Source organism: Pelecanus crispus, chromosome 3, assembly GCF_030463565.1.
Source record: "Pelecanus crispus isolate bPelCri1 chromosome 3, bPelCri1.pri, whole genome shotgun sequence".
NCBI lineage: Eukaryota > Metazoa > Chordata > Aves > Pelecaniformes > Pelecanidae > Pelecanus > Pelecanus crispus.
In genome coordinates, this window is record NC_134645.1 from 66,954,486 (window position 1) to 66,968,978 (window position 14,493).

The window sequence follows — 14,493 nt, forward strand, 5'->3', positions numbered from 1 at the left end:
GAATCAGGGCAAAAAGTACTGTTAATCTTCAAGGCTTCATCAGAGCTTTTGGAACTTGGCTGCTACCCCAAGGTGCTTTGCATCTCAAGTTATCCAGAGAAGTGCCTAGTGTTCTGCAGAGCAGACATCATATGAGCAAGAAGATACCATCTTTATTTTTCCAATTAAAAATTAAAAAAAATACAGTAGCAGACTGAAGTTGCTAGACTACAAGTTGGTTTTTTATCAGTGTTCGGGACAAGCCCTGGGTTATGAAATAACTGCTACTTGTGGTGTTTCCATGGGAGAGTGCCTCAGAGGTCATGCTGACGAATGTCATGTTAGAAACGGCGGAAACGTTGGAATCAGATCTGCATCCAGTTTGCTTAGCTTAAGAATTGACAACAAGGATGTTGGCCTTCCATCCCGAGTTCTTGGAGCTTGGAATCTCATCAGACTACTTAATTATGACAGTAGGATGTGTCTGTACTGCTACACTTGCAGAAAACAGACAAAAGTTCCACAGAGCTGCTTTTTGGTGGTTGCTGCCAATGCTCAACTGTTTTATCTGCTGCTTCATCTGGAAGTATTAGTAAGCAGTAGTTACAGCATTTGCAGCTTTTCTCATTGACTAAGAGGAGTTCTGGACGCACACAAGCTGGGCACAAGGCCACGCTGCATCATGCTTCCCTGTTTGTCTTTGGAGTTTCGCAAATTCGGCCCCAATTCTGCTGTCGTAGAAGTCAGTGGGTACTGTGTGTGCCTCAGAATGAGCCATTTCCTGAGCAAATTATCCTGTCTCTTTTTATAACTTGGGTTTTTTTTAGTCTTCCTTTTTTTACTTTAACAACACTTTTTCAGGGAGGAAAGCAACATATAAACAATGTAAACACTCGCTTAAAGGCCTTAAATATTTATGAATTTGCCTGCCCTCTGTGTACACTCCACATTCTTACCATTTTATTCACTGCTGTGTTAGTGGCTTCTGTGCATGTCAGGTTTAATCAGTAAAATGTTTAAACTCACACGGAACTTGAAATGAATGAGTAATTCTGTTGATATCAGTTACTCCATATCTGGAGAGTTTACCTATATGCTTGAAAAACTTGAATTAAAAGTTAGTTTATAAACTGGGGACAGTGACTGTCTTCCCAGATGTGTATATTACTTAGCACTTACGAATTTTTCCTAACACAAAAATAAATGACTCGCCACACCCAAAGACAAATATTCTTATAATGAAGGTTGCTTTTCTCATAAGTAGCTTTATGAAAGGCAGGCCCCCCAGCTTGTCTAAAGAGCCATTTGTTCATCGAAAGTTACAGGGCTCTACAATAGAGGAATCATAAAAGGAAGCGAGGATCAGACAACTTTAGACAGCTCTTAAAGGTTGAAAATTACAAATATTTCCTGATAGTTAAAGAAAAACTGTTACGTTAATCAAATCATCAATCCTTTGGCACAACGTAGAATACCATTTTACTATATTGTGCTATAAATTAATTTAAAACATGATGGCTATCTTGATCCAGCTAAAATAGATTGATTTCACTAGAACTGTGGATTTTGTTCAGTATCTTAAGAATGTTAATAAGGAGACTTAATTTGTCTTGGTTTCTCAAATACTGTTTTAAGTTCCTTTGTAATGCCTCTAGCCATCTTCCCCCCTCCTTTGCAATCAATTATACTGCATCAGCTTGACACCTGGCACTCAACATGTGACAAAGTTACAGAAAGAGTTATTTCAAATTATGTTTAATATTTGCTATAAGGAGCACAGTAATGATATGCATATAAAACAATTCTGGTGAATTAATATCTTTGCAAGAGCTGCAGCCTACTTGGGGTAGAAAAAGGACAACTGTACCAGAGTTTGCACCTCGTCTGCTCTTCTGTTGAGACATCTATGCATCCATAAGAAAACGGCATACGTACTTTTTCATTATCTTTGTTTTGCTGTTATAGCAGATAAAACCAAAACTGAAGAAAGGCATGAGTGGGCAAGGGGGGTAAAGTCATTCAACTCATTTTTTTTTGATGTTCACTTAATTTTAAAATATTTTTCCAACATACTATCAATGTACCAATTCACAAGGAACCGATCAGAAATTTTTGTATTCAGGATTGAGCTGTGGCTGATTTCTAAAGCAGGAAGAACTCATTATTTGAGTTCAAAATCTGGCTTTCTAATGTGATCCTGAAAGGATGTTTCATCCTCGCTGCAGGAGTGGAAATTAAGGGCCTTGCCTAAATGCACTGAAGACAAAAATGACTCAGGTTAATGGAAATAATCCTATTAGCTTCTTTGCTTCTACTCTTTCTTGGGCAGTGTGTGGACTAGGGGGTAAGCTGAATGATAGCAAACAGCAGAATGTGAACTTTGGAGGATACAGGAGTATAATTTTACAATAAGGAAGAACTATGGCTTCTTAGGTTTAATCTGGTGCTTTCCCGCATTAAATGGGTTGATCTGTATGGTTTGACGTAGCCGGTAGAAGTCCAAATGCATCTTTCCAATAACGTTCTGCTTGGCTGTTCTTTCAGCATTTCGAAGTTTGAAGAGCGGTGTTGTTTCCTATACGTGCTACACAACTCAGATGACTTTCAAATCTATTTCTGCACAGAACTCCATTGCAGAAGGTGCGTTGCTGTTGTTATTTCAGAAAACAAAACAGCCTGTGATGGGGTAGATGGTGTCTGCATGCGCAACAGGGACTGACTGTTTCAGAACTATGGTGAACGTTGATCTGAGCGTCCTCAGTGAACACTGTCTTTCATGCGAAAGCTTAGTACTGCAGTACCCTGGAGATGTGTGAGGTTTGAAGGGTCAAAGTGCAAGCTCAGAGAAACACCAGAAACAAATATGATTACAAATTTATTATTTTTTTACACACTTTGTGGGATTATTTTTCTAATACTTGTCATATTAAGGCTTACTACAAGTGTTTGTTGTCCCCAATCCAACAAAGCATCCTAAACTTCAAATGGACTTTCTGAAGTGGGAACATTTGCGGTAACAAGGTCTGGTCAAGATTTCTCTTTTACTCTAACTAAAATTTTATTTACGATTACAAAGAAGCATACTTGATTTCCTTTACATTAGCATCATGTTTACACAAGAGTGTACCAGTATCCTTACAGGAAACTTGGCAAGGGTTTGTTGCACAAAATCAGCGGTTTGTCAGATTCTCTAAGCTGTGTTTCTGCCCCATGAACTTAAGGCTGTGGTCTTGAACTGATCCAGAAGGCATTCCCAGAGGAAATTTCATGTCTCTCTTGTGCTAAAAAAGGCTGCAACTTTACCAAAAATCACAGCAGCACTCCATATTAATGGCTGTGGCCACCTACCAGCCCAATCCCTAGCTTGTCCTCTCATCCATTCTAGTTCAAATAGGTTCTTTTACCATGTTCATTCCCCTTCATATCTGAGCACTTCTTAGAAGATGAGTAAGTAATACCTCAGCATGACATGGTATTTGTACTTGCATTCTTTCAAAGGGGTAGAAGTCATATGTAATAGTGTATTTTTTTAATAGGAAGTTGTAAAATAGACCCCCTTTTCATTCAGGCAAAAACTTGAAGCTAACCTTCCTGCACTACAAAAACTTCTCCAAATGTAGGCAAGACTTCTAGGCACTTCTCATGATACTTCAGTGCTTTCATTGGAGGTAAAGAAACAATGGTATAGGATGAGAATTTCACCTGATACATAGATTTTGAAATATTAATTCCATTAATAATTTCAGACATCATGGATGTCTTGCACATATAAAAGGAGTATGTAAAAGAAGTAGGAAAACTGCAGATTTTGACTGTTAATTCTCCATGTAAACAATTTTTTTTTCTTTTTGCCAACAAACTTTTAAACTCAGTTTATACTTACTATACTTAAGTCCTATTTTGGTTCATTTGTTACTTTAGAGAGAAGGGTTGTCTTTGTCCCCATACTGTCTCAAGTGTGTATTTGCTTTTCTTTTTTTTTTTTTCTTTTTTTCTTTAACAGGTTTTTTGACATGGTGAACAGTATCACTGAAGAAATAGGGAAGACTACAGAGGAAGGGGAATGTGATGGAGACTCTCTAGAGGTATTTTTACTCCTCCTCACCGCCATACCCCCAAACCATACCAAGAATTTTGGGCTTCTCATGTGGCATTTCACTGAAGGGAGTAAATCTCTCATCCTTTCTCTGGAAGAAGTTAGACAAGTTATTGCTTACAAAATTTTATCCTCTACTGTTTAAAAATGAATGATTCTTTTTAATGGTCCTCATAGTTTTTGTAACCAGCATAGCTAAATCTCTTGTATTTCAGTTCATGTACTCACTTGAGAAGGTGCTCAACTCTGGCATTGTCCAGTCATGCTTATTACAGAGTGACTCTTGTAACAGTTACTTCAGCGTGTAATCATAGTCAGACAGCATTAGCATCTGGTTAAATTTTAAAGACTGTTGTCTGTTTCATGCATCACTGGAATCATGTACATTTACATTATTGGCAGGTCGACTGCACAAATAAGGATATAATTGTAGTAGGGGAAAGCTTGTCCTTGCTAGTTACCGCCTGTAGGCAAGCAGGGCAATGAACAGCAAACTCAAATCAGATGATGGGCAAGCTGGAGAGGTGGGCCTGTGTGAACCTCATGAGGTTCAACAAGGCCAAGTGCAAGATCCTGCACCTGGGACGGGGCAACCCCTGATGTCAATACAGGCTGGGGGATGAAGGGATTGAGAGCAGCCCTGCGGAGAAGGACTTGGGGGTACTGGTAGACGAAAAGCTGGACATGAGCCGGCAATGTGCACTTGCAGCCCAGAAAGCCAACCGTATCCTGGGCTGCATCAAAAGCAGCGTGGCCAGCAGGTCGAGGGAGGTGATTCTGCCCCTCTGCTCTGCTCTGGTGAGACCTCACCTGGAGTACTGCGTCCAGCTCTGGGGCCCTCAGCACAAGAAGGACATGGACCTGCTGGAGCGGGTCCAGAGGAGGGCCACCAAAATGATCCGAGGGCTGGAGCACCTCTCCTGTGAAGAAAGTCTGAGAGAGTTGGGGTTGTTCAGCTGCAAGGAGACCTTACTGCGGCCTTTCAGTACTTAAAGGGGGCCTACAGGAAAGATGGAGGCGATCTTTTTAGCAAGGCCTGTTGTGACAGGACAAGGAGTAATGGATTTAAACTAAAGTAGAATAGATTTGGGCTAGACATGAGAAAGAAATTTTTTACAGTGAGGGTGGTCAAGCACGGGAACAGGTTGCCCAGAGAGGTAGTGGAGGCCCCATCCCTGGCAACATTGAAGGTCAGGTTGGATGGGGCTCTGAGCAACCTGATCCAGTTAAAGCTGTCCCTGCTCACTGCAGGGGGGTTGGGCTAGGTGACCTCTAAAGGTCCCTTCCAACCCAAAGCATTCTGTGATGATGTTGGTGCTGCTGGGAGTCTGTTTATACCCTTAGCCCACCAACTCACACTGAACCTTAGGCTGCCCTACTTCTGCTACCACACGTTAGCTAAGTTATAGCTTGCCTGCATATGCCATTACACCCTGTGTTCTCACCTTGGGTTTCTCTCTGAACATACACGTAGTTGAAAAGTGAGTACACGGCCATTGGGTGCAATGCAGTACTTAGGGTGTTTAGGCTTTCTTTTAGGTGGCAGGGAACAGGATAGAATACCTAAGCCCATGTCCTATCACATGAAAATCTGTTGTCCCAAAGCTCTAGAGACATCCAGAACTGAGAGAGTCAGTACCAGATAATGAATACATCCCTCTGTCCCAGTTTTGATGTTGGCATTTTGTAATACATTTGAAATAGGAGATGGGACACACAGAAACCACTAGTGACTTGTGGGATAGAAAAATACCCTATAATGAGAACCTTAGGGTGCCTTATTTGTTTATTTTAGCAAAAAGAAAAGCAGTGGGTGACTTGATTACAGTGGGTAAGTATTTTTACAGGGAAAATTACTATGTGCTAATGGTCTCTTTGATCTATTGAAGAAAAACAAAATTAAATACAGTGACACCAAAGAAATTTTAATTAAGAGGCATGCCTTCACCATGAGAGTAATTAATTGTTGAAACAAAGTACTAAAAGAACTGGTGGATTGCCTCTTTTATTAAAAAGATAGCAGTCTTTATTTGGAGGAAAAGAAAAAATACTTTATCTAGGCATGAACTCCTGGGCTTAGCATGGGAGTGAGCATGTGAAACTACGTGTCTGTGTTACACAAGAAGACAGAGCAGATAACCTATCTAATGACCGTTTCTGGACTGGCCTTAAACTCTTTGAAATTCAAATTCAGCCGAAACCATGCTTAATACACTGCAGTCCTAACTAACCTCTATTGGCACACTCTGCTCGCTGACCTGGCACTGGCAAAATTGAGGTTGTGCTGGTTTTGGAAGATGTGGTCAGGTCAGGAGAGCACCTGGAACAAATTAAGTGTATCCTGCCTTGCTTGCTATGTCTGTGTGGGAGCTGACATTCTCCGTTTGGCACAGAGTGCCCTCTTTCGTCTTCTCTTGTTTTTACAGCACCTGCCAGCAGAATTGCAGATGCTGTTGAGTAAGACATGAAAGCGTAACTACACAGAACAGGTAAAGGCTAGCTTAGCTTTATGCACTTACCTGAAAGGGCTACCTTAGAAGCCAGTGCTTCCTGTACAGTCAGTGGAGAAATATAGGCATGTCTGCACAGTACCCAAATTGTCTTCTTGAAGTGTTTTTCTTTCCTTCTCCGTAGCCTGCAGAAAGCAATTAGTGTCCTAGATGCCTTAGTTATGAGCACAGTGTCAGATGGAATAAAACTTACCCTTCTGTTTCATTTCATGTTGTTATTTGCTTTGCAGTATGATTATGAATATGATGAAAATGGCGAGCGAGTCATTCTGGGGAAAGGAACTTACGGCATTGTATATGCAGGACGAGATTTGAGCAATCAAGTCAGAATTGCTATTAAAGAAATCCCAGAGAGAGACAGCAGGTATAGTAACTGTGGCTCGTTCCAAATTTTGTGCATTATGTCATTTCATCAGTAATGTGGACAACCAGTTTGCTGATCAAGGAGTACCTCTTCTACAAAGCTGCCAATAAATTACCTGTCTGTGGTATATAATGGTGTTCCCTGCCTTTGTTACTAGACATTTCCAAGTTGTGGAATAGGTTATGATCGCAACTGAGAATTTAGATGTCTACTGGTTTTGTTACTAGTATTTTATAATACTTTTTGTTTCCAAAAGAAATATTGCTGAAATGCAGAATCTCACTCACCTAGTAATAAGCCCTATCTACTGAGATGCTCAGGCATGTCCTTATAAAAAAACTATTGAAATTGATGACTTGCAGAGTCCTTTAAAATTCTGAGCATAAATTGTTGATAAAGACGTTTTCCTTTCCTGTTTGTGCCTCATTTATTCTGAAGCTCCTTAACATTAGAATAAATCGTGTGGAATGATCTTTTTGTCCACATTTTTTTAATGCAGAGTCTCTTTATATTTGTAGTGCCCTCTCATTTGTAAAGGTTGCCATGTAAAGACCAGACACTTGATGTTCTTAGTACTTGTGTATCTGGAGGCTTGCAGTGTATCCTATTTTGAATACATAGATTTTCAGAAATATTGTGATAAAAGTGATAGCAAGTCTAAAGGTAAGATGTTTTTCAAATGAAACTGTCAAGTTATTCTTAAATTTTACATTAGTCTTTGGTTTTTGTAGTCAAGTGTTGTACAAGCTGCTTCTTAACAGGTGACTTGAGTGCCTCTACCTTTAAAGTGCTTCTCAGACAGGCTGTAAAATATTATCAAAGACTAACTCAGGCTTATGCTCAGGAAGGTATGAAAAGTAGAAAATAAAGTCCCTGCCCAGGTTGGTAACAGAAAGATAAATCCCTCCTTTCCCAATGGTTAAAAGAATAGTTTTTATGAAGGAAGCTCTTTTGATAAAGACAGAACCCTGCTTGGTAGCAGGAGGAATCGCATACTAAATGAATGTAGGTAAAATATCGAGTGTACAAACTGGTGACTTTTTGTCCAAAGTTGGGAATGGAATCCGTATTTCAAAGTTTCTTGTCATCTTTTGCCCATTTGTCTTTTTTGGTTTACTACTTATGATCTAATGGATGGCTTGTCCTTCAGCAGGATTTCCCATATTTTGGCATGCTGCATTTCCTCTGTAGGAGGAAATAACTGTATCCTTGTTTGTGCAGGGTTCAGTCTACAACTAATGTCAGGAAGCAAGCTGGTTTTACCCGTCCCTACATAGCAGTTGTCTTAGAGAGTGCTAGTATTCAAAACAGTAAATACAAGAGGCTATTCTAACCCACCACAGTGGCTGTTACTTTTCTCACTTTTATCTAGAATGTCCGTCCCTGGGGGTACAACCACCATTTGTGGAAAAGGAGCATTATTCTCTACAACCTGTCCAGCATCAAGTTCTGTTATTTAAATCATATTGGAGCCTAGATGTTGACAGGACACTGTATGATAACTCTTACAAAGTTTTGTTTGTGTAATTTACAGACTGGAAGGTCGGTAATGCCACCTGGTGTCCTAGCTCAGTTTCTTTTTCATGGGTCTCTCTTGTGGGCCTTCCTTCACTTATTCTGTCCTCACTTAGTTTTTCTTTTCTTTGATGCTTAAAAAATGAATCCTTCTAAATCTTTTTGAATCCATGTATATGTTGGCTGTTCAGTATGGATATGTGTGTGGTCTAATAATTTTTCCATACTTGTAATACTTTAAAGATACCAGAATTCAGATTATGGAAAGGGGAATCCTTCCATCCTCTATATTGTTATTGTAAATTTAACTTCAAGATATGCTATAATTTCTCAGAAGGTATGGCCTCATTATATAAAACAATCTCTTGACTCAAAATAGAGTTGCAAGTTTTGTATGTGCTAAGAAGAAGTCGTTTGTAACAACTGTGGTTAATAGAATGATAGCCTGAATAGAGCAGTAACTACTTTGGAGGGGCGGAAATCCAGATTTTTCTTCTCCAATACACATTTTTAAAAGAATTTTCAATGGAAAAGGTTTCAGATTAAATGTGCAAAGCATACTGGAAAAGAGGTTATTAAGAAGCTGTTAGTCTTTCATCTAGACTTTAAAAAATATTTACAGGCTTCCAGGACAAATTACAAGTATTATTCTTTTAATGACAAAGTAAGAAAATTTATTAATTAATTTCTGATTAATTATTACCTGATCTTTTAGCACTTTGGAAGAAATCTATAGTAAGAAAAGGATTAATCTCTGAAGTTAATTCTTAGCGTTTTCAACATAAAAATGACATCTTTTGGATTCATAAGAAATAATTAAGTTCTCTGTCAGAGCATGGCCAGAAATGCAATTATTTCTGTTCAAAAAGCAGTGAGTCTTTGATACTGCTATATGTTAAATATAAGCTACCAAATAATTTACTTGATTGGCAGGAAATGTTAGACTAAGGAGACACATTCTGAAAGAAAAGGAAACATTCCTGCAATGCTGTTGCCCTCAAATGCATTTCCAGTACTATAAAATAGTAGCAGTGGCCATATCAACTCTCCAAGTTCAAATAAAATCATGTTAGATAGATAATAAGATCTAGCTTTGTAGGATTTCGAATTTTTCTTTCTTCATACCATTTAAAGTCTCCTAATGACTAAGTTCTAAAATAATAAATGCTTCATCCCACTGGAGAATTTTCTTATGGCTTTATTTTATTTGCTAAATTATATTAGTTGCTCAAGACTCAATTAACTGTGCAGTTTAAAAGTGGGGGGGGAAGAATTATAATGGTCTTGCTGTTGCTGCTCTGAACGAATATCACATTATAGAACTCAGGAATGTAATCTCTGATGATTTTGCATTTCTGAATGACTAACAGTGTAGTCAGAATCTTTATAGTCATGTGTAGAGAGGCAAGCCAAAGCTCAAATTAGTTTTGAGTAAATGGACTTGGGAGTTGCATAATCACACTTTTCATTAACCAAATACTTTCCTTGTTTTCTGCAACAGTTGTTTTCCAGAGGGATTTTCAGATGCCCCCTTCTTTTCTCTTTTTTTCCTTTTCCCTCCACTTTTTTTAAGAGTTCAGCCTCCACTTTCAGCTTGATGCTGCTGTTAGGGTGAGCTGATAACTACCTGCCCCAAAAGGGAGTAGAGCTCACGGACACTTTTCCCCTCACAACTTTGATTGCATTCATGCTTTGATTGCATTCCTGGCACTGGCACTCTGCTGGCTCCAGGGAGAGCTAACTCCTGGACTTGAGGCAGCAGGAAGCTAGCCCTCTTCCCAATAAATAAGTTTTCTGCCAGTTTATAAGGGGACGAGAGTGTACCAGTGTCGGTGCAAAGCCTATGTGAGAGCAACCTGCTGAAGGTGAAGGTGGCAGTAAAACTATTCCTTTTGGTGCAAGGCTGAGTTTGCAGTTATGTTTAGTATTCCCTCAGTATAAGCATCTGAACATGTCTTCCACTTGCTCAAGACTGCAGCTCCTTCTTGCATCTGGATTGACGGAAGGAGGTCTGTGTCCTTCATTTATTTCGGCTACCCTGAAAATCTGACTGTACGTGTTAGTGCTTCAGTGAAAATAGCCACCAGACTCTCAGCATATTGTCTTATGTTTTGCCAAACAATACACAGAATCTGGCAGCTGACCTGCTTCCAACTTGCCCGTGGTTGGAAGAAGAGTGTTAGGGCTGGCCCAGGGAGCACATCAGCTGCTGAGCTCTGGTGGTGTTCCACGCTGGGGAAGGATGTGGACTCCAGAAACCTTCTTGGCAAAAAGACTGCCAAGAAGCTTACATATCTGAAAAATATTTTACCTAGGATGAAATTACATTTGATGAAATTGCTTTGATCAGTTGTTCTGAATATCTCCCCATGAAATGATTGCTGTTTTCTTACTCTGATAGCTATCCACTCTTGCTTTCAGATAAGACTCCGACTTTAATTAATTAAAATTTAAATGGTGTTTTGTTTTCATTATTGAGGTGATTCTAATTATACACTAGCTTTATGGTTTACTAGTTCACTTTGGCACTAGTCTGAACCCAACTGCTTGCCCAAATGTTTATTCTCTTTGATTAAGGCTGGAGAGGAGTTAATTTTCCACAAATTCAATTTTGCTCAGTCTATGTACATTTGTGTGTGTATGTATGCCCAATATTATATATATTTTTATACAAGTTATGTGTATTTATATATGATTACATAATTTTTTAGTATGTGGTGTTCACAACCACTGTTGTTAAATGCATCTAACATATAGTCATTTTCGGTGTAAATGTGTTTCATGGGACCTAAAATAGAACTTCAGCTACAACAGTAAACACAAGACTTTCTTCCTGAAGGTCAATATTGAATAAACTGCTTCTTTTCTTCCCAGGTACTCCCAACCTCTGCATGAAGAAATAGCTTTGCATAAGCATCTCAAACATAAGAACATTGTCCAGTATTTAGGTTCTCTTAGTGAGAATGGCTTCATTAAGATATTCATGGAACAGGTGCCAGGTGGTAAGTTGTGGGGGAGACTGGTTTGGTGGTTGGTTGGTTTGGTTTTTTTAACATTTTCAAAGTATAAAAACCTGTAGTACTGCAACAAGATCTATTTCATGCAAATGTAATATTCTTTAATATCTCTTTCCTAAATTAATGGGGAAAACTGTGTCTTCAAAGTGTTTGAGCCCTCTCATTCAGTATTTAGACAGGACATGCTACAGATACAGCTCAGATCATTGCTGTGGCAGGCAAACTCCTTTTACCTACAGATCAGAGGTGATCTCTGGTCATCCTTCTAGAAGGACTGTAGCTAGTCTCAGATGGCTGAGCCCTCCTCAGGGACCTAACACAAGAGAAATGCAATTGGTGATTTTTGCCTCTGAGACAAAAGAACTCAGAGCAGCAGGACGCAACAAAAATCCCACTTCTTGAGCTTACCTTTTTGAGAAACTGTGGAGTTGGTGTATGTACAAAGACGTGTGTATGCACATCCACCCTTTTTCACTCTTCTGCAGCGCTCCTCTGGGGCAACCTTTCTCCAGGCATAGGAGAGAGGTGAGCGTATTGATTAAATGGGTTCTGATCTGCCTGCTTGAGGAAGCATATGCTTCTCTGCTGCGGCTGAGGCCAGTGGAGATACTGAGAGTCTCAGTATCTGATTAAAAATTAAAATTAAAAAACTTTTTAATTACTCAGGCTGGTGATGATGCAAGTAAGCATTGGCCTGGAGAGGCCTCTGGTTGTAGACGAGGTGCCTACACTTGGTTTGGGATTGATGTTTGTTACTTTTTTTTTTTTTTTTTTTCTTTGGGGGAGAAGGCAGAATTTAATTAGATTTTTACTCTCGCTTTTTTGCTCTCCAAAATTATAGGCAGCCTTTCTGCTCTTCTACGATCAAAATGGGGACCATTAAAAAATAACGAGCAGACAATTGGCTTTTACACCAAGCAGATTCTTGAAGGATTAAAATACCTCCATGATAATCAAATAGTGCATCGAGACATAAAGGTAAGAATTTGCAGAGAATTAAGCCTAATAGTGTTATGTAACTGCATAACCATTTATTTGTCCTGTAATTTAAAAACTTTTTTCCCAAAAGTTCTTCATTGTCACATACCCTCTCTGCTATTCTGAATTGTTGGTTAGGTAAGTGAACCATTGTTGATTTGAATTCGCACCAACAAAATATGCTTTTTTTAAAATTATTTTAGAAGAATTAACATATATCCACTTCAGATGTGATAAAGTGGATATTTTTATTTCTGTTTTCAAGGGCATGATCAAACTTTCATAAAAGCTTACTAGAAGTGAAGAAGATTGTGGGTGGGATATTAGCAGGTTCTTTACCAATGAGATTGCAGATGAAAAAGTTCCCTTTAAAAAAAAAAAAAAAAAGCAGCCTTTTCCCCTCTCTTAGTAGTCTCTAACTGATTTCCTGTAGTATGGGGAGTTCACTTTGAGATGAAGTTTCTGATAATGGCATTACTTAATGCAGGAACACTATTGATTCCTCTTTCATCTCCCCTCTTAAGAGCCTTAGGAAGTAATCGTTACTGAAGAGTGCATTGTAGAAACAGGCTATGCAAGAAGTCTTAGATGAAGAGTCAGCAGAGAGAAGTAATTGCTCTGTATGTTCTGTTCTGCAGGGTGATAACGTGCTTATCAACACGTACAGCGGAGTGTTAAAGATTTCGGACTTTGGAACTTCAAAGAGACTTGCAGGAATCAACCCATGTACTGAAACTTTCACTGGTATGTTCCCAGAGGAGACTCTCTTTCCTCACTTGAACTGTGCATGTAGGGTCAGAATCCACAGCTGCTGAACTTTCATTGACTTCAAATCAATATAAAAGGTTGCTGCCAGAATAACTTTTTGTATACCTAATCTTAAGCTATACGCTGTACTTGTATGCACTGTTCAAAGAGAATGCTGTTTTGGAAGTTCCACTGGAGACATGAAAGTCCTCTACGACAGAAGAGCTGTGTCTTTCCTATGTTGTATTTGAGTCTGTCTCTTCTGTGGGCACGGCTTTTTCATCTTGCAGATCGAAGGCTAACTTCTTTTTTTCTTTTGTGACTGGCTTGGACATCCTGGCTTCATCTCCAGAATTGGTTATCTACAGAGCCTGCCATTAACTTGATCCCCATTCTGCTTGATAATTTGATTTGCATGTTAAATGATGCAGTGGCACTGTATTAAATAATTATGCAAAATGAGAAGTGAGACTGTTACTTTAATTCCAGCCTCTGCTCTTCCATTTCTGCTCTAAATGGAACAGAATGCAGAATGATGTGTCAGGTTGATTCCCTTACTTCAGAAAAAGTGTTCATATCACCTGCTGGTTTAGGTTCAGATTTCAGGTTTCACTTCCTTTTCTTCTCTGGATGCAATTCAGAGTGATCTTCCTTATTTTAATCTTCATCTGTAATACAGTAAATGAAAATTATGTCTGATCCGAAGCTCATTGAAACCTCTTAATAATTGTCATTGACTTTGAAAAGCACTATCATCAGATCAGTAGATGATGTCAGATGCTTTTAGCACAAGTAATACTTTGAGTACTGTTTTGAGTTTTATACAGAATGCATATGGAAAAATTTGAATTTTGAATAATAAAGAGTATTTTTTTAACTTTCCCAATATTGCCCACCCCTCAGTGATTTTGTTCCTCTTGTCATTTAGCTATCTATTTGCATCATTAGTGCACCTAAGTAAAAAAATAAGTATGTTTTAAACAGGTACCCTTCAGTATATGGCACCGGAAATCATAGACAAGGGGCCACGTGGCTATGGGAAGGCTGCAGACATCTGGTCTTTGGGATGCACAATCATTGAGATGGCTACAGGGAAGCCCCCGTTTTATGAACTGGGAGAACCACAAGCAGCTATGTTTAAGGTCAGACATCTTCCTTGTACAACTCAGACCAGTATTTGTAAACACAGGAAATCTTATGACTGTTTTGGAGAAGCTAGAATTAGAGACTGCAGGAAAAGAAGATAAAGGAAATGCTTGGTTTAGTGAGGATGTTAAGAAGAATGAG

The 14,493-nt window shown here is 39.0% G+C and overlaps 1 protein-coding gene across 1 annotated transcript in view; it reads left to right on the plus strand.

Moving 5' to 3' along the window:
- MAP3K5 (mitogen-activated protein kinase kinase kinase 5) overlaps nt 1–14,493 on the plus strand; it is a 107,020-nt gene that overhangs the window by 74,326 nt on the left and 18,201 nt on the right. Inside the window, exons 13-19 of the mRNA XM_075706853.1 lie at nt 2,524–2,619; nt 3,983–4,064; nt 6,816–6,949; nt 11,339–11,466; nt 12,323–12,459; nt 13,098–13,203; nt 14,191–14,348. Coding sequence (XP_075562968.1) covers nt 2,524–2,619; nt 3,983–4,064; nt 6,816–6,949; nt 11,339–11,466; nt 12,323–12,459; nt 13,098–13,203; nt 14,191–14,348 — 841 coding nt within the window. The remainder of the gene's footprint in view (nt 1–2,523; nt 2,620–3,982; nt 4,065–6,815; nt 6,950–11,338; nt 11,467–12,322; nt 12,460–13,097; nt 13,204–14,190; nt 14,349–14,493) is intronic.